The 27,818-nt window shown below is 50.4% G+C and overlaps 2 protein-coding genes across 2 annotated transcripts in view; both read right to left on the bottom strand.

The window, feature by feature from the left end:
- LOC142488078 (uncharacterized) overlaps positions 1 to 27,818 on the bottom strand; it is a 908,622-nt gene that overhangs the window by 469,685 nt on the left and 411,119 nt on the right. The window lies entirely within an intron of this gene.
- LOC142475354 (NXPE family member 3-like) overlaps positions 1 to 27,818 on the bottom strand; it is a 36,675-nt gene that overhangs the window by 7,030 nt on the left and 1,827 nt on the right. Inside the window, exons 3-4 of the mRNA XM_075581273.1 lie at positions 7,798 to 8,298; positions 2,150 to 2,370 (exon numbers count right to left, since the gene is read on the bottom strand). Of these exons, the coding sequence (XP_075437388.1) occupies positions 2,150 to 2,370; positions 7,798 to 8,298 (722 nt within the window). The remainder of the gene's footprint in view (positions 1 to 2,149; positions 2,371 to 7,797; positions 8,299 to 27,818) is intronic.

Here is a 27,818-nt window from a genome sequence, read left to right as displayed (position 1 = left end):
GAGAGGTGAGAGAGCAGGAGAGAGAGGTGAGGGAGCAGGACAGAGAGGTGAGAGAGCAAGACAGAGTGGTGAGAGCAGGACAGAGAGGTGAGGGCAGGACAGAGAGACGAGAGAGCAGGACAGAGAGGTGAGGGAGCAGGACAGAGAGATGCGAGAGCAGGATAGAGAGGTGAGGGAGCAGGACAGAGAGGTGAGAGCTGGACAGAGAGGTGAGAGCTGGACAGAGAGGTGAGAGAGCAGGAGAGAGAGGTGTGAGAGCAGGACAGAGAGGTGAGAGAGCAGGACAGAGAGGTGAGAGAGCAGGACAGAGAGGTGAGGGAGCAGGACAGAGAGGTGAGAGAGCAGGACAGAGAGGTGAGAGAGCAGGACAGAGAGGTGAGGGAGCAGGACAGAGGTGTGAGAGCAGGACAGAGAGGTGAGAGAGCAGGACAGAGAGGTGAGAAAGTAGGACAGAGAGGTGAGAGAGCAGGACAGAGAGGTGAGAGAGCAGGACAGAGAGGTGAGGGAGCAGGACAGAGAGGTTAGGGAGCAGGACAGAGAGGTGAGAGAGCAGGACAGAGAGGTGAGAGAGCAGGACAGAGAGGTGAGAGAGCAGGACAGAGAGGTGAGAAAGTAGGACAGAGAGGTGAGAGAGCAGGACAGAGAGGTGAGAAAGTAGGACAGAGGTGAGAGAGCAGGACAGAGAGAAGAAAGAGCAGGACAGAGAGGTGAGAGAGCAGGACTGAGAGAAGAAAGAGCAGGACAGAGAGGTGAGAGAGCAGGACAGAGAGGTGAGAGCAGGACAGAGGTGTGAGAGAGCTGGACAGAGAGGTGAGAGAGATCAAGACAGAGTGGTGAGTGAGTAGGAGAGAGGTACTGTAGGGTAACAGAGGAAGCAGTACTTAGAGGTAATAAAGGCAGCAGGTGTAGTTCCATCTTTAGGCATAGTTTGGGTGACCTGAAGTCCCGTTTTTTTAACCTCTGTCCCGGTTTTTCAGTCTCTGTCCCGGCTGCCCTGCATGCTGTAAAATGTCCCGTTTTTTTGTGGCTGTCCCGCTTTTGACCATCAGAGCAGGGGGGGCAGCAGAGAGCAGACAATGCATGGAGGAGAGCAGGGGATGGGTCTGAACTGCGGAGCCCAGCAGTGAGACCCGGAAGTGTCAGTGAGAACTTCCGGTGTCTGCTGCCAGGGCTCAAGATGGCTTCCCCCACCCATGGAGGTATGGTCCAGAAAGGGGGACACAGACACACACAATGTGGTGGTGGGGGGGGGAGGGGAAGAGACACACAGCATGGGGAGAGACACAGAGAGAGACACAGGCACAGCATCGGGAGAGACACAGTGTGGGAAGAGACACACAGTGTGGGAAGGGAGACAGAGTGGGGGTGGGGGAAGGGAGAGAGACACAGACAATGGGGGGAGACATAGAGAATGGGGGAGAAAGACAGAGAATGGAGGGGAGATTGAAAGACAGAGAATAGGGGGAGAGAGTCAGAAAATGGAGGAGAGACACAGAGAATGGGGGAGGGGAGAGAGAGACAAAGAATGGGGGAGAGAGAGACAGAGAATGGAGGGGAGAGAGAGAGCTGAGTATGGGAGGGGGAAGAGACAGAAAATGGAGGAGAGACACAGAGAATGGGGGGAGAGAGAATTGGGGAGAGAGAGAGAATGGGGGAGAGATAATGGGGAGAGAGAGAGAGAGAATAGGGGTGGGGGAGAGAGAGTATGTGGAGAGAGAGAGAATGGGGAGAGAGAGAGAGAATGGGGGGGAAAGAGAGAGAGAGACTGGGGGGGAGAGAGAGAGAGTGGGGGGAGAGAGACAGGGAATGGGTGGGGAGAGAAAGTGAATGGGGGGAGAGAGACAGACAGGGAATGTGGGGGGAGACAGAAGGGAAGGTTGGAATGAGAATGTAGGCGTAGGTGTGGGGCGGAAGAATGAGAATAGAGGGATATGGGGGGGGAGGGAGAGACAATGGAGGGTGGGGTGGGAGAGAGAATGGAGGGATGGGGGGAGAGAGAATGGGGTGTGTGTGAGAGAGAAGGGGAGACAGAGCAGGGCAGAGAGACATTAAGGAGAAGGGTTGGTGATTTAATTTGTTTTATACATTTTTTTTTTTAATGTGTCCCGGTTTTTACTTTTGTAAATCTGGTCACACTAGGCATAGTTACCTCGCCAGAAACGATCCCTCAGCTGAGGTGAGGATCTGACGGCTTTCACCCAAAGAGTGATCCAGGTATGAGCTGCAAGGGAGCCGCTGCGGACGAACGCAGAACCACGACTCCCCTGTGCCTGGATCGTGATACGCACACACATTACGCCCCGGGAGCTCCACGTTACACTCGCTCTTCTCACTGATCCCGTTCTGAGCAAAATATCCGTAGAAGTAAACCTGTCCCATAAGCACATTTAGGTTTCTGTATCTGGTTGTAATAACAATGCACAATGTGTATCATAGTAACAGTGACAGTACAATTAAAATAGAGACCTGTGAGGTTCTGGACTCTGTACACAATAATTTCATCAATGAAAAGCTCCCAAGCAGGTCTCCTAAAGAGTATATCGACCAACAACGAGTCTGCACGTCTCCAGGACGTACTGTACATAGCGCTTAGAACTTTGAACCAAAAACAATGGTAGATACTTTGTATATACTGCAGTGCCGACGGTTATTCTAACACAAACCAGTGGCAATCACCAAAAAGACCCAGGTATATGCTGGGTACATGCTGGGTCTAGTTTAAGGCAAGTTTAAGGCATTTCTGCATTGACTAATGGCCCATCAGATTAACAGCGGGGGTCCCTGGCAGTCCCATTCAAATGAATGGGACTGCCAGGGACCCCTGCTGTGTTAATCCGATGGGTCATTAGTTAATGCAGAAATGCCTTAAACTAGCCAGGTTACACCCAGCATGTACCCAGCATGTAACCGGGCTAGTTTAAGGCAAGCTTTACAAGACTCGTGGTCTCGTCTGTACAGTATATACACCCTGTATGATATAATTTACTTCATGTTGTCACATTTTCTTTAAACATAAAGGCGAACGTAGATATAAACACCGCGTTTACCCCTGTGCGTAAGTGACGAAATAGTGATATTCTTAGGGACTTAGTCAGTAAAGCGTGACAGTGCGTCACTGCCGCATGGAAACTCTGATTGGTTTGAATGGGAGTTTCGTTGCCGTAGCATAAAAGCGGCACGATCGCTGCTTATTAAATATTAACCTTAGTGCCAATCACGGGGCACAAACTGACAGACAAATATTTTTTCACTTTTATATATATAGATTAACCTTAGTGCCATCCTACGTTAACCTCTGACTACAACACCAATTTCTACTGCCCTTTCGTGATTTCATTTTAACACCTAAAGATGCGATAAGAATGAATGACAACATTTCGCTGGATTTTTATCCCACCGTTGCTGCACATATCCAATGCGCTTTGTTCCACTGCTAGAGGCTCAATAAACCAAAGCACATAAGACGTAAATTCTCAAGGTCTTTATAAATCACACTAAGGCTGAGGACCCGTGCGCGGGCCACCAGCCCCTTACCTCCTGCCTGTCTGTCCCTGCTGCCTGCTTCCGGCGAGGCTCACTATGCGCTGTGACGCGTCAGCCGCCAAGGGAGGCAAGAGGATTGGGATCCCGAGCGGTGACGTGTCACGTGGTCACCTGGTGAGCCAATCAGCACCTGGGGCTGGAGTCTCAGAGCTTCCCCCACTTCCAAAAGGTAGGGGGGGGGAAGTGTGTATGCATATATGTGTATATGTGTTGTGTGTGGTGTGTGTTGTGAGTGTGGGGGGGGGGGGACGATCTGATGGGGGGACGGATGGACCGATGTGGGGGGGGGGGGAGCAGCACAGAGAGTGAGCAGCAGAGGGCATGTGTGGGGGCTCGCTGCACCCTCTTGCAGGCCTCCGCTCAAACCATGAACCCCCCCCCCCCCCGCTCCAGCTCCCTACAGACCGCAGGTAGCTGTCAATTGCCTCTCCACACGCCGCCTGCACGCAGTGCGGGCGCGCTGACTGAGGCAGCGGGTCTCGGCCTAAGGGGCCTTTTCTAGCAGCCTCGATAACCCACTTATCGATGCTTTTGAGAAGTCATCGGCCCAAAAAAGCTATAGCTATTCAGAAAGCCCCGATCAGTGCGCGGCGCAAGCATTTAATCGCCGTTTTTGACTCACGCCCAAAACCTGCCGTGCGATAAGCCCCAAATCGCATGTTTTTGGAAAATTGTGCAATTCTAGTAGCCTCAATTATGTTATCGAGGCTTCAGAATTGAAAAAAAAGGTTAAACCGGCGCCAAAGGGGGGTAAATACCAGACCAGTGGAGGGTGTGACAGTCCAAATACAGTCCTTGGGATGCTGAATAGTGATGATTTTCAACTCAGCAGTGCATATGTGGAAAAAGGAAAGAAAAAGATAATAGTGCAGTAAATCAACACAGGGGGGGGGGGGGGAAAGATGCACAGATAATGACAATCAACAAACTGGACATACAAACATGAAACAATAGCACGGCCTAAATATTAATAAAAAGCAATTTATTGATGTGGAAAGTGCATGAACCGCATCCGGAGGGGTAAAATTACAACCCTACTCACAGAATGCTGGAAGGATACAGGCAATGATCTGGTGCGTGCAGCTGGGCTCTCAAGATGGCGACCGGAGCACTTGGGCTGGCGTCTACACGTGACTGGGATGCCAGGCTGGTGACTCAGATGACGGGGCCTCTGGGCGGACGTGACGTCACCTCCGTTGTAATTTCTCCACCGGCTCACAGGGCTCCAGTCCTCCAGTCCTCCTCAGCAGCCGCAATGTCGCCGCACCTCGGTTTAAAACACTTTTCGGAGACTGCAGATTTCTCCTTTGGAACTGCAGACTTCACCACACTAAGAACTCTAAAAACTTGGAACTTCCCAACCAGGGAGTGTCAGCTCTTGGGCCTGGCTGTCGTGTACTATATGTACTGCTAGGCATTGTATAAAAATATGCGACAATAAAGAATGTTCGTGTTTTTGCCTTTCCAGGAGTGCCAGCAAGCAGAGATTGCTCGGCTATGAGTTTCAGGGTGGGTTTTGCGGAGAAAGTATTTTCAGATTGTGGCAATGTAGCGGGGTTCCAGAGTTACTGGATACCCCAAAAATGTAGCCAGGAATCAGGTCAGAGTCTCGGATACATTGAAGCACGATGCTCCGGTCAAAATCCTACCCTGAAAACGTTCTTGCAGCTCAACTCCTGGAGTCCCTGCTTCACCCCAGACCAGAAAGGTAAAATGGGACATGGGGGATCAACGTATCCCCAGAATGGTGTAGGGGTCCCTAGTATAAAGGGGGATGCCCAGCTGATGTCCTGACAAGGGATCAGAGGGTACTCCAGCTAAGTATAAAGCTGCAAGTTGTTTGATTAAAATGATAGTCCGATTTCGTGTGAGTGTGAGGTATATGGCTTGTGGGAATAACAAGTAAAGGATCCCATTCTATATCTAACACCAATAAGCCTTAGACATTTTATCCAAAGTACAGTGCAAGTATATTATATTAAAGGGTATATTTGATAGGTATTATGCTTTAATACAATGTGTCTGTTACAAGCTGGGACTTTCAAAGGCGGTATCCTGGTGGACTATCAAAGTCTGGGCTACCAAAGTCTGGTGCTGCTGGGCTAGTGGGCTACCAAAGTCTGGTGCTGCTAGGTATTCCAGGGTCCGTACTTGAAAGCCACAGACCTTGCCAAGGTGTGAACAAGCTATCTGGGCAGGATGGCTCACTTGATTGCCCGCGTCTGGGGATGAATACGGCCATCCTGGCAAGTAATCACCTCCCTAGACGTAGAGGCACCAAGCTCAGCCGGAGGCTTCTGAGTGAAATTGGGCTAGAGGTGACAAACTCACGCATGCCCCTGTCACATTCTGAAGAAACCGCTGCCCGGGCTTGGAAAGACTGGCAATCGTCTGATTGGCTGGTTGGAAAGTTCCCAGGCTCGGATTGGCTGGAGTATTTCATGAATGAATCTGAAATACTATAAGAAACCCAACAGCCAATCCGATCCGGAGATTATAAGCGCCAAGACAGCAGCGGCAAATTCAAAGATGCTCTGTGAGAAATGTCAGTGAGCCGGCTTCTGAAATTTCAAGGCGAGAATTTCAAGACTATTCAAGGCCAAGTTCTCAGAATACTTTGTAGTGGTCGCGGTTGGAACAACAAGCCGAAAATAGTACCAGGGTATTTGGTACTATCTCCCGGTCAAGAGATTTCAGCAGTTCCGGAGCGGATACAGCGGTGGCGTCTGGTAATTCATGCCGAATTGAGAGCCAGGACTTTTGCGGGTATATCCCGATAACCTAAACACTTTGTTTAAGGACAATCTGAGATAGGAAAGGTTAGTTTTTATCCCAGATCCCCCAGTAAGTGTGTTTTCCTCTGTAAATTGTAATTCATTGTGTGTGCGTCTGTTTCCAAGGAATAAATCGCAATTTGTTTTACCTCTTGGTTTTTCTCAGTGACATGGTCCCGGTATTAAAGGTGTTAAAAGACCTGGTCTCCCGTGACAGTGATGTCATCTCCAAGGGAGGTACATCACAACCCTAAAATCACATGGCTGATATCACGTGGTATGACAGCCAATGGGATTGAAGACAATCCCATTTCCTCCTTAACCATGTTGCTGCCAACGGAGGACATGCACCTGGAGTATGGTAATAATAATAATATGTTCTTTTATATAGCGCTGCTAGTTTTACATAGCACTTTACAGAGACATTTTGCAGACACAGCCCCTGCCCCGTGGAGCTTACAATCTATGTTTTTGGTGCCTTAGGCACAGGGAGATAAAGTGACTTGCCCAAGGTCACAAGGAGCCGACACGGGAATTGAACCAGGTTCCTCTGCTTCAAACTCAGTGCCAGTCAGTGTCTTTACTCACTGAGCCGCTCCCTCTCCTTTATGGTGATGAGAAGACCCTTCATCAGGGCAAGCGTAATTCAACATCAATTCTATTCAACATCAATGGCAGGGCTAAGTAGAAGTTGTATTTACTTTATTTATGCTGGCTGGCCAATGTTTTATTTAGAATGGCAAATAAGCTATTATCCATATCTGTATAATAGTAATTTTGCCCATTACGGTACTGTATGTGTTGGGGGGGGGGATGGAGAAGGGAGGGGGAGGTTGTTGGAGGTAGAGGAGGTGGGTAGTAGGGTTGTTGTGTTTCATTTTGTTTATTGGGGGTAGAGGGATTGGATGAAGGGGGTAGTAGCCCCAAGGGTGAGAACTTTTGAGGGAGGCTGAGATCACATCGCTGCTCATTGTAAAATTTGGTCATTTTGCTATCACATGGATACAGATTCTTTCTGAATACCGTGATAACTAAACTGACAAAACCTCCGGCGGTAAGATGCCAAACTACTACTGGAATAGACCCCTAAATGTTACTTACAGTAGATAATAAGGTCTTTGGGACAAGAACTCCTTTGTCCCAACGTTTTCTTATAGTGCGATTCATTTTGAACCATATTTCCTATGTTTATAAAGTGCTGTCTATATGGTCAGCGCTATATATATTTAAACATTTCTACGTACAAATCATACTGTAAATTAAATTGTATTAAATTAAAACTAGTAAAGGAGATGTTTTATGTGCTGGATGTTTTTACTTGATTACAACTCAAATATTATGCTAAGTGTCATTGCGGCTTTAACGTAGTAAATGTGTCACTATCATTAATTCATTAAGTTGCCCTTTACGGGGCTGCATTGATTAATCCTCTAGCAGCAAATGGCTTAATGATGGGTGAGCATGTAGCACAGTGATTCACCTTGTCTGGTCGGGTGTCCCTCTTCTCTTTCAGGATGGCGATGGCCTCGCTGGAATGGACAAGAGTGATGGAGATCTGAGTCTCTCCTGGCCACACGAGCAGGAATGAGGCCGTGTAGCTGCCGTTCCTATGGTCTGTGACAGAGCCGGTCACTCCTGCTTTCAGACTCGGGGAGTGCAGCTTGACCTGGAAGTAATCCCCTCCATAGGTTTTGGGATGGCCTTGGTGGTCTCTGGCAATGATTAGGATCGCCACGTGCTCCCCCACATGATATGTGGCTTGTGGCTGCAGCAAGCTGTAATTCGTAGTGCTTGGGCTGGTGGAAAGCTCAAAGCTTGTGGGACCTGGAGGTTCAGGCCATTCAATTAGAGCCTGGAGCGCCTTATCATCTGGGCCAGGAGATATCTCAGAGAGAGGGAATGTGTGGGTCAAAACATTCCCCTTGTGAGGAAGGGAATGCAGTTTCCCTGTAGGCTTTATCCATAGAAACCTGTAAACAAACTAGAGAGAACCACAGTCATATACTACAAACTGCAGGCACTGTACTGGGGTTAGATGGGCTTATTGTAAGCCAACATTTTGATTCTGACTAGGACTTTCACATACTAAACCCACCAAATAAATACATAAAAAATAAATGTAATACATTGATCCATTTTTTTGGAAGGCTTCATGAAATATCAGAGCTGGGGGAATATTCGTATAGTAAATATACTATAAACATAATTGTAGGGATTGGTTATAAACCATCAAATGTATAAAGACAAATTGCTTATGCAAATGGGAAAGAAACCACTAAGATTAAGGTGGGTTTATAAATAGGTAATTCCACATGTACATAGAGAAACCTACATGCTCCAGATGCTTCCAATTTTCAACCAGCTCTCCTCTCTCCAAACTCTTCCATTTCCTACCCTGACTTGGCAACCTCACTATACAACAGAACACTTTCATTTGCACCAAATGTGGCCCCAGACAATATAAGCCCCAACCATGGCACATACACATTACCCGCTCCCTCCAAAAGAGCTCACACAGTGCTGAACATTACTGGAGGAAATCACGCTATATAGCTCAGTTCCTCCACTATAAATTCATACTCTCCTCCTATAACACTGCTGTTTCTCTTGCCAAGCAAACCTACTTTTATTCACTCAGTCCTCTATACCCTCATGGCTCAAGACCATGTCACATACCTCCCGTCGCACATTTAAATCCACCCTCAGCTCATTTTCTCCTGTGACTGAGGATGAGGTCTCTATCTTCCTCTCATCATCTCAACCTGCAACCTGCCCCCATGATCCTATACCCTCAGATATCCTCCACTGCCTCTATGGCACACTAAGCCCCAACCTAACTCACCTTTTTAACCTCTCCCACCTTTCCATCTTCTTTTAAACATGCACTCATCGCCCATTCTAAAGAAAACCTCTCTTGACCCAACCTCCCTATCTAACTACCATCTTATCTCGCTTCTCCCTGTTGCCTACAAGCTATTTAAGCACCATGTATCCAGCTGCTTGACTCACTTTCTCTCCTCCAACTCCTGCTTGACGCTTTGCAATCTGGTTTCTGTCCTCTACACTGAGATAGCACTAACAAAAGTGGCCAATGACCTACTCACAGCTAAGTCTAAAGGTCACTTCTCCTTAATCTCTCTGCTAGCCTCAACACTGTTGATCAACTCCTTCTCCTGAACACTCTCCACTCCATTGGCCTTCATGATGAAACCCTCTCCTATCCAAATACTCCTTCAGTGTTTCCTTCTCTGATGTTACCAACTCTTCACTTCCAATTTCTGTTAGGGTCCCACAAGGCTCTGTCTTTGGCCCTCTGCTCTCTTACTCTACACCCTTTTCTTGGTGAATAAATACAATACATCTACCTTTTCCGCTCTCTCTTGTCCTGTGTCACCAATTGTCTCCCTGAAATCTCCTCCTGGATGTTCCACCATTACCTGAAGCTTAACATGTCCATGGTATAGTGAAAATCATCAATGGGTTACCCTTTATGTGAAGAACAATATAGAAGCTACTTTAATAGAAGGTGCTAAAGTAATGAATGAGACACTTCACAGTAATCATTTTCGGTGACTTCAATCATCTGACAGATGAGAGGGAGAATGGTCCATGAGGTCCAGAGCGGAGCACAGCTGTGTATGGAAAAACGGGGGCTACAACCAGCAAAAATAGTTAAAAGAATCTTTAGGGGTACAGGAACACTCTGACGCGTTTCAACAAAGGGATTGCCTCCCAAAATGCGTCAGAGTGTTCCTGTACCCCTCACTCACCATGGAATAAAGATTCTTTTAACTATTTTTGCTGGTTGTAGCCCCCGTTTTTCCATACACAGCTGTGCTCCGCTCTGGACCTCATGGACCATTCTCCCTTACTTCTACTGGTGTGATGCACGCATCTGGGTGAGCTGCTACAAAAGTGAGTACTTTATACCTTTCATGATCAAGACGTGGTGTTACTCCAGGATCGTGGTCTCAGTGATATTATCGACATGACCTTTATGGCTTATATATAGGTCTGTCCTTTTTTACAGAGACTATTACATTGTCCTATACACCGGAGTCATACACAGGTCTCATGAGTCACACGTAGCTTTAATTAGAGCTCTATCCCCAAATCTCAAGTGATGATCATATCAGTTACTGTCCATATTGCTACTGAGCCCTGATATCTGGGACTAGTTCCCTTTTACTCTATCTGACAGATGTGGACTGGCTAGGGTGACCATTCGTACCGGTTTTACCGGTACAGTCCCGGTTATACCGGTACAGTCCCGGTTTTACCGGTACAGTCCCGGTTTTTTGAGGCCTGTACCGGTTTAAGTCTGTCCCGGTTTTTGTCCCTGGTCCCGGTATTGCGGGGCAGCGGCGGTGAGGAGAATGCGGCGGCGGGTAAGTATTGTCTATGTGTGTGTGTGTGAATGCTGCCGGGGGGACTGAATGATGGAGAATGCCGGGGGCGGGACTTAGAATGCCGGCCGGCCCGCAGGGGATTGGATGAATGATGATGCTGGGGGCGGGACTTAGAATGCCGGCCGGCCCACAGGGGATTGGTTGCAGGCAGGTCAGAGGAAGCCGGGGGCGGGACTTCCGCTTTGTGCAGAGCACACGTGTCTTCCCGGCTTCCTCTGTGCGCGTGAGTGTCCCCCTTCTGTCCCGGGTCCCAGCCAGGGGGGGGTAATAGGAGGTGGTAGCGGGGGTGCGCCTGCCTTTGTACCACCTTGTACCTTTGCCCCCCCACGGCGCTCCCAGCATTGCCCCTCCTGGCGCTCCCAGAATTGCCCCCCCCGGTGCTCCCAGCATTGCCCCCCCAGCGCTCCCACCATTGCCCCCCCGGCGCTCCCACTATTGCCCCCCGGCGCTCCCACTATTGCCCCCCCGGCGCTCCCACTATTGCCCCCCCGGCGCTCCCACCATTGCCCCCCCGGCGCTCCCACCATTGCCCCCCCGGCGCTCACACCATTGCCCATCGGCGCTCCCAGCTTTGCCCCCCCGGCGCTCCCAGCTTTGCCCCCCCGGCGCTCACAGCTTTGCCCCCCGGCGCTCACAGCTTTGCCCCCCGGCGCTCACTTCCCCCCGTCCCCTTGGTGTGGGAGATGGGCTCGGGGGCGGGCAGTGGTTGCTGCGTGGTCGTGGGCGGTGCAGGGGGAGGCGGGGTGTATCTGTGTGTGTGTATCAGTGTGTGTATCAGTGTGTGTGTGTGTGTGTGTATGTGTGTGTGTATCAGTGTGTATGTGTATGTGTATCAGTGTGTATGTGTATCAGTGTGTGTGTGTGTGTGTGTGTGTGTGTGTGTGTGTGTGTGTGTGTGTGTGTGTGTGTGTGTGTGTGTATCTGTGTGTGTATGTGTGTGTGTATCAGTGGGTGTGTGTGTATCAGTGGGTGTGTATATGTGTATCAGTGTGTGTATCAGTGTGTGTGTGTGTATCAGTGGGTGTGTGTGTATCAGTGGGTGTGTATCAGTGGGTGTGTATCAGTGGGTGTGTATCAGTGGGTGGGTATCAGTGGGTGTGTATCAGTGTGTGTGTATCAGTGGGTGTGTGTGTGTATATCAGTGTGTGTGTGTGTGTGTGTGTGTGTGTGTGTGTGTGTGTGTGTGTGTGTGTGTGTGTGTGTGTATCAGTGGGTGTGTGTGTATCAGTGGGTGGGTGTGTATCAGTGTGTGTGTGTGTGTGTATCAGTGTGTGTGTGTATCAGTGTGTGTGTGTGTATCAGTGGGTGTGTGTGTATCAGTGTGTGTGTGTGTATCAGTGCGGGTGTGTGTGTGTGTATCAGTGGGTGTGTGTGTGTGGGTGTGTTTGTGTGTGTATCAGTGGGTGTGTGTGTGTGTATCAGTGGGTGTGTGTGTGTATCAGTGGGGGTGTGTGTGTATCAGTGGGGGTGTGTGTGTGTATCAGTGGGGGTGTGTGTGTGTATCAGTGGGGGGGTGTATCAGTGTGTGTGTGTGTATCAGTGTGTGTGTGTATCAGTGTGTGTGTGTGTATCTGTGTGTGTGTGTGTGTGTGTGTGTGTGTGTGTGTGTGTGTGTGTGTGTGTGTGTGTGTGTGTGTGTGTGTGTGTGTGTGTGTGTGTGTGTGTGTGTGTGTGCATGTCAGTGTGTGTGTGTCAGTTAGTGTGTGTGTGTGTGTGTATCAGTGGATGTGTGTGTGTGTATCAGTGGGGGTGTGTGTGTATCAGTGGGGGTGGGGGTGTGTGTATCAGTGGGGTGCGTGTGTGTGTATCAGTGTGGGGGGTGTGTATCAGTGTGGGGGGGGGGTGTATCAGTGGGGGGGGGGTGTATCAGTGGGGTTGTGTGTGTGTTTCAGTGGGGTGTGTGTATCAGTATCAGTGTGTGTGTGTGTGTATCAGTATCAGTGTGTGTGTGTGTGTGTGTGTGTGTGTGTGTGTGTGTATCAGTATCAGTATCAGTGTGTGTGTATCAGTATCAGTGTGTGTGTGTATCAGTATCAGTGTGTGTGTGTATCAGTGGGGGGGGGGGTGTATCAGTGGGGTTGTGTGTGTGTATCAGTGGGGGTGTGTGTATCAGTATCAGTGTGTGTGTGTGTGTATCAGTATCAGTGTGTGTGTGTGTGTGTGTGTATCAGTATCAGTATCAGTGTGTGTGTATCAGTATCAGTGTGTGTGTGTATCAGTATCAGTGTGTGTGTGTATCAGTGGGGGTGTGTGTGCATCAGTGTGTGTGTGTATCAGTGTGTGTATCAGTGGGTGTGTGTCTCTCTCCCTCCCTCTCTCCCTCCCTCTCTCTCCCCCACCCTGTCTCCCTTCTTCCCTCCCACCCTGTCTCCCACCCTGTCTCCCTCCTTCCCTCCCACCCTGTCTCCCACCCTGTCTCCCTCCTTTCCGCCCACCCTGTCTCCCACCCTGTCTCCCACCCTGTCTCCCACCCTGTCTCCCACCCTGTCTCCCACCCTGTCTCCCACCCTGTCTCCCTCCTTCCCTCCCACCATGTCTCCCTCCTTCCCTCCCACCCTGTCTCCCTCCTTCCCTCCCACCCTGTCTCCCTCCTTCCCTCCCACCCTGTCTCCCTCCTTCCCTCCCACCCTGTCTCCCTCCTTCCCTCCCACCCTGTCTCCCTCCCACCCTGTCTCCCTCCCACCCTGTCTCCCTCCCTCCCTGTCTCCCTCCCTGTCTCCCTCGCTCCCTGTCTCACCCTCCCTCCCTCCCTGTCTCACCCTCCCTCCCTGTCTCACCCTCCCTCCCTCCCTGTCTCACCCTCCCTCCCTCCCTCCCTGTCTCACCCTCCCTCACCCTCCCTGTCTCACCCTCCCTGTCTCACCCTCCCTGTCTCACCCTCCCTCACCCTCCCTGTGTCACCCTCCCTGTGTCACCCTCTCACCCTGTCTCACCCTCCCTGTCTCACCCTCTCACCCTCCCTGTCTCACCCTCCCTGTCTCACCCTCTCACCCTCCCTGTCTCACCCTCTCACCCTCCCTGTCTCACCCTCTCACCCTCCCTGTCTCACCCTCTCACCCTCCCTGTCTCACCCTCCCTGTCTCACCCTCCCTGTCTCACCCTCCCTGTCTCACCCTCCCTGTCTCACCCTCCCTCCCTCCCTGTCTCACCCTCCCTGTCTCACCCTCCCTCCCTCCCTGTCTCACCCTCCCTCACCCTCCCTGTCTCACCCTCCCTGTCTCACCCTCCCTGTGTCACCCTCCCTCACCCTCCCTGTCTCACCCTCCCTGTGTCACCCTCCCTCACCCTCCCTGTGTCACCCTCTCACCCTGTCTCACCCTCCCTGTCTCACCCTCTCACCCTCCCTGTCTCACCCTCCCTGTCTCACCCTCTCACCCTCCCTGTCTCACCCTCCCTGTCTCACCCTCTCACCCTCCCTGTCTCACCCTCTCACCCTCCCTGTCTCACCCTCTCACCCTCCCTGTCTCACCCTCCCTGTCTCACCCTCCCTGTCTCACCCTCCCTATCTCACCCTCCCTCCCTCCCTCGCCCTCCCTCCCTCGCCCTCCCTCCCTGTCTCCCTCCCTCGCCCTGTAGTAGGGGAGGTTGAAAAAAGACATGCGTCCATCAAGTTCAACCTATGCTAAATTTAGATGACAGATACTTTTTTGTATATCCGTATTTACAGTATATTGATCCAGAGGAAGGCAAACAAAGTGAAATATCATACAATGATATCTGATAAGGGGAAAAATAAATTCCTTCCTGACTGTTACGCCGGAGTAGCCCGCAGACCAGACCTGTCCCTAGAACTGAGGTGGCAGGTATGAATACACACACCGACAGAGCGAGGGACGTGTCCGGGTTGTGGTATTAGATGGTGCCAGGCCAGATGGGGTGTATTGCGAGAATACTTGCCGATACCGTTTTTCCCAGAAGAATGGTCATTGCCGTTGCCGAGATCAGGGGTAGGAGACGTATGGAGGGATCGAGATGAGTGCCGTGGTCGAAGGGAGCCAGAAGGTACGTAAACAGGAACAATCCGAAGTCGAGAGCCAAAGGGGGTAGTCTGCCAAGCCGCGTCAAAACCGAGAGAATCAAAGAACAAGCACTGTGAAACACCCATACAAAAACTATGACGAGCGAGGAAGCACAGAACAGAGAGGGTATATAAAGCTGGAACAGCCAACCAGGAGAAAGGGCGTGCCTGGAGGAGCCCAGGGAGCTTCAGAGCATTGGATGCTGTTCTTAGAGCTCAGGTGACACTCAGCAAGAGCCAGATTGTAACCATGCGGTGTTTTTGGGGGCGGAGCCTGAGTGGGGATAAGTTCAAGGGCTTTTGTGTGTGCACTGTAAGTCCAACGTGTGCATGAGAGGAAGCAACGTGGGGTGCGCATGTGCGTGCGGGACGGCGATTCCGCGCCGACGGCTGCGGCGTAGAGCGTGGAGGAAGAACCTCGTGGAGCGTCCCACCATGCCGAGGGGTAAGTGATGAAGCTGAAGGGGGTTTGCGTGGTTGTAGTGGAAGGGTCTGAGCAGTGTAAGGAGAGAGGCGTGAGCTCCGCCTGAGGCGCTGTGCGCTCACATTCCTAATAGTACCCCCCTCTTCAGGTTCGGCCTCAGGACGATCCAAGAACGGCTTGTCTGGAAATTCCTCCTAAAAGTCTTCAGGAGGCTGGGGGCAGAAACGATTGGCAATGTGGGGTTTTAATAGCGAGGCATGAAAAACGTCTGGGATCCTCATGGAGGGTGGTAGTTTAAGGCGAAATGCAACTGGGTTAATCTGCTCCATGACGGGAAAGGGTCCCAAAAACCTAGGAGCCAGTTTAGGGGAAGGGACTCTCAAGCGGATGTTTCTTGACGAGAGCCATACTAAATCCCCTGGCATGTAGTTGGGTGCCGGCCGACGGTGGCGATTGGCCTGAAGTCTAGCAGTATCGGCAGCCTTGTGGAGAAACTTTTGTACCTTGGACCAAATGTCTTGGAGAGTGGAAATCCGTTCGTCTACCGCCGGTACCCCAGAAGCCAGATTGGAAATGGGTAGGCAGGGAGGGTGAAACCCATAATTGACAAAAAATGGAGATTCTCAGGTGGATTCACTTCGGGCCGAATTGACCGCATACTCTGCCCACGGGAGGAGTTGGGACCAATCGTCCTGGGAATCGGAGATGAAACATCTGAGGTATTTCTCCAGCGACTGGTTAGTTCTCTCTGTCTGTCCATTGGACTGGGGGTGGTATGCAGAGGAGAAAGAAGAGACAATTCCCAGTCTTTTAGTGAAGGTCCTCCAGAACTTGGAGACGAACTGGGATCCTCTGTCAGAGACAATGGAAGACGGAATGCCATAGATCCTAAAGATATGCTCGGAGAAAATGTCTGCTAGGGCGGGAGAGGAGGGCAGTCCCTTGAGGGGGATGAAGTGGGCCATCTTCGAAAACCTGTCTACGACAACTAAAATAGTGTTGAAGCCCCTAGACCTAGGGAGGTCGACTATGAAATCCATGGAGATATGGGACCATGGACGAGCAGGCACTGGCAATGGGAGAAGAAGTCCCTGAGGTCTCTGTGGAAGTGTCTTGTTCTGGGCGCATACAGGACAAGCGCGAGTGTATTCCGCAATGTCTTTAGACATACTGGGCCACCAAAAGTTCAGATGAATTAAGTCTAACGTCCTTCTGAAGCCCGGGTGACCTGCGGGTTTAGAAGAGTGTCCCCAATCTAGGACCTCTGGAATTAATCTGGGCGAGACGAAGAGCCTGTTAGAGGGGATCGCCGTGTTTGAAGGGATCTGTTGCTGGTCCCTTTTGATCTTGTCTAGCGATTTGAAGGTGGAAGTAGCCAAAATTCTTTTGGGAGGAAGGATAGGTTCCAAAGTTGCCTCAGGCCTGTCTTCCGAGGAGTATTGTCTGGACAACGCATCTGCCTTCACGTTCTTCGTTCCCGGGATATAGGATAGGTGATAGTTGAAGCGAGAAAAAAAAAGTGCCCAGCGAGCTTGTCGAGGACCGAGGCGACGTGCTCCTTCGATATAAAGTAAATTTTTGTGGTCCGTTAAAATAGAAAATGGCTCCCTTGACCCTTCCAACAGATGTCTCCACTCTTGTAGTGCCATTTTAACGGCCAATAACTCTCTGTTGCCGACGTCATAATTCTGTCAGGAATCCGCTCCGCGGGTTACTGGTTACCTTACCTTGCAGACCGGTGCAGTTCTGGAACAGCTCTCCTGATGTTTGCTGCAGCCTGGATTCACTCACCAAAGCTATACACACTCCCTCTGGTATCTACTGCAGCTGTGCAGCCTATTATGCAACCTAGACTTGCATTCATTCATTGGAGCAATATCTTCACACCCCCGCTGGGGATTGGCCTGCTGGCCTTTAAGTATTGCCTTCCCATAATGCTCCTTGCCGAGCATAGTCCTTACCGGATGTCACCAACTGTTCTGCCACAAGCTCTTGCTTGTTCTCTTGTGCTAAAGCGGAGGTTTCCCTTGCGTCCTTCAGCTTCCTGTTCTCCTGTGCTGAAGCAGAGGTTTCGTCCCTGCGTCCGTCAGCTTCCTGTTCTCCTGTGCTGAAGCAGAGGTTTCGTCCCTGCGTCCTTCAGCCTCCTGGATTCCTGCACTGAAGCGGAGGTTTCGCCCCTGCGTCCTTCAGTCTCCTGGATTCCTACACTGAAGCGGAGGTCTCCCTGTGTATCTACAGCTTCCTGGTTCCTGGGGCCTACTCTTTCCCTAATTTAGAGAGGCCGTGTCCTGGTTCCTGCGCTGCTACAGAGGATTCCCTAACCCGCTCAGGACTCTTGCGCTGTAGCGCTGGTTTAACCGTGCAGCTAGGCGGTGTGTAAATCTGGCCTGTCTTCCACCTCCTGAGACCAGTACCATGGGCCATGGTCGCCGCACGCGCAGAGAACCCCCCCGCGCTCATAAGCCGAAGCGGGGTTCTCCTGACTCCCTGTTGCCGAACTCTTGCTTGGACAATGTTTATTCTGACGTCTCCTATCCTGACCCTGGCTTGTACAACGACGATGCTGTCTTCTCCAATCCAGACCCTGCTACGTACGACTATGAACTGCGCAATCCGGATCAGCCTGCGAGGTTTAAGGTCGGTGCTTTTACAACCCTACCTCAGCCACGCGGTCCGACCCGAGTTTGTGGCGAGCACAACCGTGACAGTATGCTCGGCCCCACAAACACGGACCGCCCTGTGGTGAGGGTTGGTATGTTTCTGTCTGAAATCCTGTCCCGGCCTGTAGACCAGTCCCAGTTTGAAAACCAGTATCTGTGCGAAATACTACCCCTGATTGAAGATCAGATTATGTATGAAGGTTTAACCCCGTTGCAAAGACAATGCCGTAACGATCTCATTAGTAAGGCTTATTGCCTCAAGGACTTAAAACAGTCTCTGGCCGATTGTGTTTGCTCCTCTGGTTCCCCTTTAACCTGGGATAATGTGCACCCTATCAAACTTGCCATCGCCCGAAATGCACTCCTTGCCTTGGCCTTATCATTGGACATTCACCTAGTACAACAGGACCCTCTCTTCATGGTGGTTCATGCTCAAGACACACTCCATGTACTTTCCCTGACTTTGGACATTTGCATAAAGGAACAGGACCCTCTCCTCGCCAGCTACGCTGCCGCTTGGCAGTCCACCTGTGCTGCCAGTCCTGTCGCTAAACCTGGGGACGTATCTCCCTCTCCAGGAAATGACAAAACTGTCCCACTAGCATTGCTCTCCAACGTAGTTACTACCACGGTCCCTAGCCCTGATTGTTTGCCCGGGTGCCCTGATTCCAATGATATGTCTACTGTAACCCCAACCAAACAGTCCTGTGCGCTTTCCCCGTCTGAGAAAGAATCCCTAAGTTCTGTTCCCAGGGTCAGTTCTGTATTAACCCTTGGGGGGCAGTTCTCTGAGTTTCCTTTTGCTATTCCCTGTTCTCTGCCAGCTAAGGTCACGCCCCTAGCACCAGAAGAGAGATCCCTAGTCTTCCCCAATTCAGAGAGAGGTCTAGCTATGTTTTACTCTCAGGTATGGTCTGAATTAACCCCTGTAAATTCTTGCTGCCTCCAAGTTAATGCCTTTGTTTTAGCCTCAGAGAATGAGTCCACAAGTCAGACAGCAGAGGTTGCATTGAAGGAGTCCCCTAACCTTAAGGATTCCTTAGAAATTCTTTGCTATAAATCCCCTGCTTCAGCTCAAGTTTCCGCAGTTTCACCTCCGGAGACTTCAGCTAAAGTTCTAGTTCCTGTAAAATGTATTCAGGAGTCAGGGTTTCCCCTAAACTTAGCCACAGAGTTCCTCCTCCCGGGTATTTCACTGAACCAGTCTGTCGCCCAGAGAGCGGTGATCCCTGCTTCAGTGCATAGTTCCCACATTGTGGAATCTGCAGTCATTTTTGGTTTCCCAGACATTCCTTACCAAATACCTATTTCAGAGACCAGTACAGTTAGGTTTAAACCCCGTGTACAGTCTGGGTGCTCCTCTTCACTAAGCTTAGGATTAAACGCATACAGTAGTCTATATGTCTCTCCTGGGGTTCATGTTGTGTTTCCAGGAGGGTTTGCTGACACACGGCTTTCTCTCAAAAGTGACGCTTTTTCATATATACTAGTAAGAAGCTTGCACACTGTTTCCCCTCTCCCTGAATTGTGTCTTACTGGTCCTGAGACTCTGAGAGGTAATGATTTGCCTTCAGATTCTGAATCTCTTCCTACAATGGTTAGCCTGACTGGGGGCCCCCCTGATTTCTCTGTCCAGGCTAATCCTTCAGGGTTCAGCATATCTGTAGTCACTCCCTTAGTACTGTCTGAGGTCACCATGCATATATTACAAGTCTTAGGGTTTAAATCTGAGCTATTTAGCTGTCCTGCCTTTGCTGAGACCCAGTCCCTCAGTGCTGTGTCTAAAAATGCCCCAGCTAACATGGGCTTACTCTGGGAGGAGATTATAGCTCCTGTCTTAAAGGGTATTTTTTCTCACATGTCCAGCAAATCTAGAACCTCTGTAATTGTTTCTAAGTCACTTATCAATACATCTGATTTTTTCTCTAATCAAACCCAGACACCCTTACTATCTGTTAGGAGTCCTGGGATCAGAGATTTTGCACTAGAAAACATACCTATTCCTGTTTGTGTCAGGTTAGGCACCCCTGTGGTTAGGGCCATTGCAGTTTCAGAGAAAACTCCTTGTACTCCTAAGGTGCCTGTCATTAAGAGTTTTCATAAGTCATACTTGCTGCTTGTTGATTCTCAGGTCTCTGTCACTGAGGTACAGATTTCAGCTTCTGATGTTAGCTTCCCTCCCGCCACTACCCTGGCTCTGCCTTTTTCTCAAGTTCCTGATAGGAAAATTCCAAGGTCTATTCCTGATTCACTGACAATACTATCTTCCAATGAAGATTTCCCAGTATTGGAGAGCTCTACTGTTGTTTGCTTATCTGCTCCTGCTAAACCATGGTTTGGGGCCTCGGATTTTTCAGTTGCCCCTGTTATTTCCTCTCAGTTGGAAATACTCTGTACTTATCCCAAGATTTCGGTCCCTATGCCTGGTTTACTGCATGCCTTGTCACCTTCCATACCAATACCGGGAGAAGCTTCCAACCAGCCTATACCCTTACTAACCATTACCTGGGAGCCTTCTAGAGGAAAAATTCCTCGCAAATTCCAACATACAGTGGTCAGCCAAGACTTTTTCTGTTACAAAGTCCCTCCTGGTATATTCGATCAACTAGCAGGGCCGCTGATCCTAGATTCCGATTCCTCTATTAAGGACTGGGCTTTCAGTGGGGGTCCTTCTTCCGTTTCTGCTCTGGAGCCCTCTGGTTCTTCACAGCCCTGGATTTCCAAGACATTTTGCGAGGCGAGCCATGTACCAAGGATGTTTCTTCCATCTATCTCATATCCTAGAACTGTACTCACCAAAGAACTGCTCGTTTACGGATATCCTTTCCACCTAAGGAATTTTAGGAACAACTCAATGTCCCCAAGACCCATGGATGACCCTGTCTGGCCGCAGTTCTCACCGGGGGGTGGGAGTACACTAAGGGTTAACCACGAGTCCCTGGACCACGATTCTAACCCCAATCCTAGACGGTTCAGCAACAATTCCCAGTCCTCCAACTCTATGAGTGTTCATGTTCGCCCGGAGGTCTCACGTGAAGGGGGGGATACTGTCAGGAATCCGCTCCGCGGGTTACTGGTTACCTTACCTTGCAGACCGGTGCAGTTCTGGAACAGCTCTCCTGATGTTTGCTGCAGCCTGGATTCACTCACCAAAGCTATACACACTCCCTCTGGTATCTACTGCAGCTGTGCAGCCTATTATGCAACCTAGACTTGCATTCATTCATTGGAGCAATATCTTCACACCCCCGCTGGGGATTGGCCTGCTGGCCTTTAAGTATTGCCTTCCCATAATGCTCCTTGCCGAGCATAGTCCTTACCGGATGTCACCAACTGTTCTGCCACAAGCTCTTGCTTGTTCTCTTGTGCTGAAGCGGAGGTTTCCCTTGCGTCCTTCAGCTTCCTGTTCTCCTGTGCTGAAGCAGAGGTTTCGTCCCTGCGTCCGTCAGCTTCCTGTTCTCCTGTGCTGAAGCAGAGGTTTCGTCCCTGCGTCCTTCAGCCTCCTGGATTCCTGCACTGAAGCGGAGGTTTCGCCCCTGCGTCCTTCAGTCTCCTGGATTCCTACACTGAAGCGGAGGTCTCCCTGTGTATCTACAGCTTCCTGGTTCCTGGGGCCTACTCTTTCCCTAATTTAGAGAGGCCGTGTCCTGGTTCCTGCGCTGCTACAGAGGATTCCCTAACCCGCTCAGGACTCTTGCGCTGTAGTGCTGGTTTAACCGTGCAGCTAGGCGGTGTGTAAATCTGGCCTGTCTTCCACCTTCTGAGACCAGTACCATGGGCCATGGTCGCCGCACGCGCAGAGAACCCCCCCGCGCTCATAAGCCGAAGTGGGGTTCTCCTGACTCCCTGTTGCCGAACTCTTGCTTGGACAATGTTTATTCTGACGTCTCCTATCCTGACCCTGGCTTGTACAACGACGATGCTGTCTTCTCCAATCCAGACCCTGCTACGTACGACTATGAACTGCGCAATCCGGATCAGCCTGCGAGGTTTAAGGTCGGTGCTTTTACAACCCTACCTCAGCCACGCGGTCCGACCCGAGTTTGTGGCGAGCACAACCGTGACAAATTCCTCTCGGCGGAGGAAAATTTATTTGAGAAATACGCACAAGGGTGAAGTTTATCCTGGGGCGAGTACCTCTGTGATGGTACAGCCCCTGCACCGCAGTCTGATGCGTCAACTTCTATGACAAAGGAAAGATCCGTGTTGGGGTGGCGCAGGATCGGTGCCGTGACGAATGCCTCTTTAAGGGCCTGGAAGGCGGAGATAGCTTCGGCGGACCAGGCAGATGGATCAGCCCCTTTCCTAGTCAACGCTGTGATGGGGGCCACTAGAGTGGAGAAATTGCGAATGAACTTCCGATAGTAGTTCGCAAATCCTAAAAAACGCTGGATAGCCTTGAGAGTCTCTGGTCTGGGCCATTCCGTAACTGCCTGGAGTTTACCTGGATCCATCAAAAAGCCTTCGTCCGAAATAATGTAGCCCAGAAATTGGGTAGAGCGTTGATGGAAGGTACACTTTTCTAGTTTGGCATACAGGTGATGTTTGAGTAGACGTGAGAGGACGTACGAGGTGTGACGAATGTGATCCTGGAGATTTTTGGAAAAGATCAAAATGTCATCTAAATAGACAATAACAAAGATGTTGAGCACCTCCCGAAATACGTCATTAATAAAGTCCTGAAAGACAGCCGGGGCGTTACATAAACCAAAAGGCATGACGAGGTACTCATAATGCCCACAGCGGGTGTTGAAGGCTGTCTTCCACTCGTCGCCCTGCCTGATGCGGACCAAGTTGTAAGCCCCACGGAGATCCAATTTGGAAAATATCTTAGCCCCACGCAGTTTATCGAAGAGTTCCGTGATCAAGGGGAGAGGATAGCGGTTCTTGATGGTGATACCGTTCAAGCCCCGGTAATCAATACATGGCCTCAGAGTACCATCCTTTTTCTTCACGAAGAAGAACCCTGCTCCCGCCGGGGAACTGGAGGGCCGTATGAATCCTCTCTCAAGATTCTCCTTTATGTAGTCTTCCATGGCTTGAGACTCAGGTATCGACAATGGGTAAGTCTTGGACTTGGGCAAGGTGTATCCTGGGACCAAATCGATGGGACAATCGTAGGACCGATGAGGAGGCAATTGTTCTGAGCGGACCTTGTTAAAGACCTCGTGGAAAGGGTGATACACAGGGGGAAGAATGGAGTCCTGAGTCATTGTGTTAGCCAAGAGTTTGGGAGACTTCCCTGACCTCGGTTTCCAGGTGATGGGGGTAGGTGAGACCCAGTCAATTGGAGGGTTGTTCTTCTGCAACCAAGGTAGGCCGAGGGTTACTGGCGTACCTGGGGCCTGGATGGCGTCAAGGACCAGGGTCTCGCTGTGGGAATAGGTAGATAGGAGGAGAGGTACGGTCTGTAGCGAGATTAAGGCTGGAGACAGAGAATGACCGTCAATCCCAACCAAGGCAATAGGTTGGGCCTTCTTCACCAAAGGTATCCGGTTCTGTTTGGCGAAATCGAGGTCTACAAAGTTTCCTCCAGCACCGGAGTCGATAAAGGCAGCAGTAGATGTACGAAACTCAGCGCCTGCGAGAGAGATAGGAATCGTAAGTTTCTTAGGCAGTGCCTCCTTGGGGAGGGGATGAGAAGAGATAACACCCAGTGAGAGCCCCTCCATACTCACTGAGTGTTCCCATTTCCCGGACGCAAAGGGCATGCACGGACCAGATGTTCAGGGGATCCACAGTAGAAACAGAGTCCGCCGGCGTAGCGGTGTTGTCGTAGTGGATTCCGGATCTGTTGCACCCCTAATTGCATTGGCTCGGGAGGCTCCAGTGCCAGCTGCTGCAAAGGAGGCGGTCTAGGAACCAGAGGAGAGTTCGGGAAGGGTGCTTGGAAGGTTAGTGGCCGGGCATGCTGACGCTCCGAGCGTCGTACCTGGATGCGTTGATCAATGCGTACGGCCAAGTCGATGAGCGCCTCCAATTGGTCTGGCCTGGGTTGCCGAGCAAGCTCATCCTTGATGGACTCCGAGAGACCTTGCCAGAAGACGGAGACGAGCGGCTCTTGTCCCCAGTTCGTCTCGGCGGCGAGCATGCGAAACTCCACTGCATACTGTGTCACCGATCTTCGCCGCTGAGTCATCTGGAGGAGGGAAACAGACGCCATCTCCCGGCGTGCAGGGGAATCAAAGACTTGTCGGAACTCACCCTTGAAGGCTAGGTAGTCTTGTGTCAGGTCCGGGCGCAACTCCCAGACTGGCGAGGCCCATGCCAGCGCGCTGCCCGTCAGTAGGTTGTACACGTAGGCTACCTTCTTCCGGCCGGTGTCGTACTGAAGGGGTGCCATTTCAAATTGAACCTCGCACTGGTTAAGGAAACCTCTGCACTCCTGCGGGTTGCCAGCGTACGGCTTGGGAGGCGGTATCTTCACGTCCTGACTGCTGGGTCTGACTGGTTCTGCAGCCTGTGGAGGAGAAAGAGGAACAGGTGCTTCCGGTACCAGAGCCGAAAGTTTGGCCATTTGGCGGGTTAGGGCCACAATCTGATCGGCCATGGCCTGGTTTTGCTGTATCAGCGTAGTGATTGCTTGCCTCAGTTCGGCCTGGTCTGCGTCTTGTGGGCTCGTCATAATGTTACGCCGGAGTAGCCCGCAGACCAGACCTGTCCCTAGAACTGAGGTGGCAGGTATGAATACACACACCGACAGAGCGAGGGACGTGTCCGGGTTGTGGTATTAGATGGTGCCAGGCCAGATGGGGTGTATTGCGAGAATACTTGCCGATACCGTTTTTCCCAGAAGAATGGTCGTTGCCGTTGCCGAGATCAGGGGTAGGAGACGTATGGAGGGATCGAGATGAGTGCCGTGGTCGAAGGGAGCCAGAAGGTACGTAAACAGGAACAATCCGAAGTCGAGAGCCAAAGGGGGTAGTCTGCCAAGCCGCGTCAAAACCGAGAGAATCAAAGAACAAGCACTGTGAAACACCCATACAAAAACTATGACGAGCGAGGAAGCACAGAACAGAGAGGGTATATAAAGCTGGAACAGCCAACCAGGAGAGAGGGCGTGCCTGGAGGAGCCCAGGGAGCTTCAGAGCATTGGATACTGTTCTTAGAGCTCAGGTGACACTCAGCAAGAGCCAGATTGTAACCATGCGGTGTTTGGGGGCGGAGCCTGAGTGGGGATAAGTTCAAGGGCTTTTGTGTGTGCACTGTAAGTCCAACGTGTGCATGAGAGGAAGCAACGTGGGGTGCGCATGTGCGCGCGGGACGGCGATTCTGCGCCGACGGCTGCGGCGTAGAGCGTGGAGGAAGAACCTCGTGGAGCGTCCCACCATGCCGAGGGGTAAGTGATGAAGCTGAAGGGGGCTTGCGTGGTTGTAGTGGAAGGGTCTGAGCAGTGTAAGGAGAGAGGCGTGAGCTCCGCCTGAGGCGCTGTGCGCTCACATTCCTAACACTGACTTCAAGAATTGGCAATCACATTACTCCCTGGATCAACATTCTTCCCATGTTTATTTATTTGGCATATCCCTGTATAATTTTCCTTTCTAAAAAGATATCCAACCTTTTTTAACAAATCTACTGTATCTGCCATCACGGTCTCGATGAGTAATGAATTCCACATTTTAACTATAAAGAACACTTTCCCTTGTAGGTGTAATGGATCGGGGGACTCGCGCTTCCCAGCGTGTCCCCGTCACCCCGGGTTCCCACGACACCTTTCTACCCCTCTTCCATACACTCCTGCCCATTCCCTGCCTCCGCTTGCGGCCGTTCCTCTGCGGCGCGGTCTGCGCGCTCTGACGTGTGTTCGGGTCACGTGCGCGTCCCCGCACTGTGCGCACACATTCCCGCTCACTCCTTACCCCGGTGGTGCGCGCATTGCTCGACGTGCCTTTATCACCCCAACCACTGTCTTACCTGGCTCCTCCGCCTCTCCTTCCCTTCCGCGGTACGCCCCTCACGCCCTGTCACACGCGCGGTGCGTGCGAATAGCAGCCTTACAGAAGGCGCGCGCACCCGCTCCAGTTATAGGCCTCCCCCGAACGTTAGCTCCGTCCCCTGCGGCTTACAGGCCATTTCTCTTGATTATTTCCCTGTCTCCTCCCCTGCTCTCTCTGACCTATCCCTGCAAACTCTCCCTCACCCCTCTGCTCCTCGCCTCATCCCTATTGGTCCTCCTTCCTTTATAACCCCACTCTATCCCTTCAGTCATTGCTCTGCATAGCTTTCCTGTAGCTTCTGTGTGTGCAGTCTCTATGCTTAGCTCCCTTGTCTGTTGCAGCTTTTGTTCCTGTCCCTGCTTCTGTTTGGATTCCCCTGGTTTGACCTTGAACTCTGCTTTGGATTTGACTACTCTACCTTCTCCTGCCCTTGAACCCTGGCTTACGGACATCACTACGCTGCTCTCTCCAATCCTTGAACTCAGGCACTTGGACATTACCCTCCGACCTCTGGCACCCCGGACTCAGCAAGTATACATTAACCCTTTCTTACCAGGCCCGGCAACGCATTACCACACTCCGGGCACGCCCTCACTGCTGTGGGTGCGTGTTATACCCTTACCCACCTCAGTACTGGGGACTGGCCAGGTCTGCGGGCATACAGGCGTTACAGTAGGTGATGAAATCTCATTTCCTCCAAACTTAAGGGATGACCCCTTTAATTTGTAAGTTGTCTGTTTATTTGTGTTTCCTAAATGCATAACCTTACATTTATCTGTATTAAGCCTCATCTGCCATTTACCTGCCCACGTTTCCAGTCTCTCTAAGTCCTTCTGGAGAGAAATTACACCCTGCTCTGATTCTACTACCTTACACAATTTAGTGTCAGCAACAAAGGCAGAGACTTTGCTCTTTATTCCAACCTCAAGATCATTAATAAACAAGTTAAAAAGCAGGGGTCCCAGTACTGATCTCTAAGGTACTCCACTCACAACTTTAGCCCAACATGAAAAAGTTCCATTTATGACAACTCACTGTTGTCTGTCCTTCAACCAGTTTTCAATCCAGGTGCATACATTATTACTGTGTCCAATTTGCTTTATTTTGTACACTAACCTCTTGTGTGGAACCGTATCAAAAGAATTGCAAAATCTAAGTAGACCACATCAACTGCATTACCCTGGTCTAAATTCCTACTTTCCTTCTCAAAGAAACAAATAAGGTTAGTTTGGCAAGATCTATCCTTCATAAATCCATGCTGACTATTCCTAATAATTTTGTTTCCATTTGGAATTCCTGAATATTATCCTGTAGTTTCCCCAGTATTGAAGTCAGGCTTACAGGTCTGTAATTTCCCAGTTGTGATCTAGCTCCCTTTTAAATATAGGCACCACATCTGCTTTATGCCAATCTTGTGGTACTGAGCCTGTGGAAAAGAAGTCCTTGAATATTAAATATAATGGTTTGGCTATTTCTGAACTTAACACCTTAAGAACTCTTACTATAGATGTATGCCATCGGGGCCAGGTGCCGTATTTACTTTAACTTTATCTAGCCGCCTATGAACTTCTTCCTCAGTTAACCAACTGTTAATTAATATGGAGGTTGTGGCTTCTTCCTGCGGCACTACTATTGAACTTGATTCTTCCCTGGTAAACACAGAGGCAAAGAATTTGTTTAATACCTCTGCTTTTTCCTTATCACCTATAATCTGCCTACCCATCTCACACTGAAAGGGTCCTATATTTTCTTTTCTCATTTTTTTGTTATTTAGTTACTTAAAGAACTTTTTAGGGTTTATCTTACTTTCTATTGCAATCCTTTTTTCATTATCCATTTTAGCTAATTTGATTGCCCTTTTGCAATTTTTGTTACAGTATAATTCTGATACGATGTCTCTGTCCCTTCTGACTTAAAGAATCTAAATGCCTTCCTCTTCTTGTCAATTTCCTCCCCTACCTGTTTATTTAGCTACATTGGTTTTGACTTATTTCTTTTATACTTATTACCCAAGGGTATACACTGATAAGTGTGCTTTTCTAACAATGTTTTA

The sequence above is a fragment of the Ascaphus truei genome, chromosome 2 (assembly GCF_040206685.1).
Source record: "Ascaphus truei isolate aAscTru1 chromosome 2, aAscTru1.hap1, whole genome shotgun sequence".
Taxonomy (NCBI): domain Eukaryota; kingdom Metazoa; phylum Chordata; class Amphibia; order Anura; family Ascaphidae; genus Ascaphus; species Ascaphus truei.
Note: the sequence above shows the minus strand (reverse complement) of the source record. Positions and strands in the feature narration are given on the sequence as shown.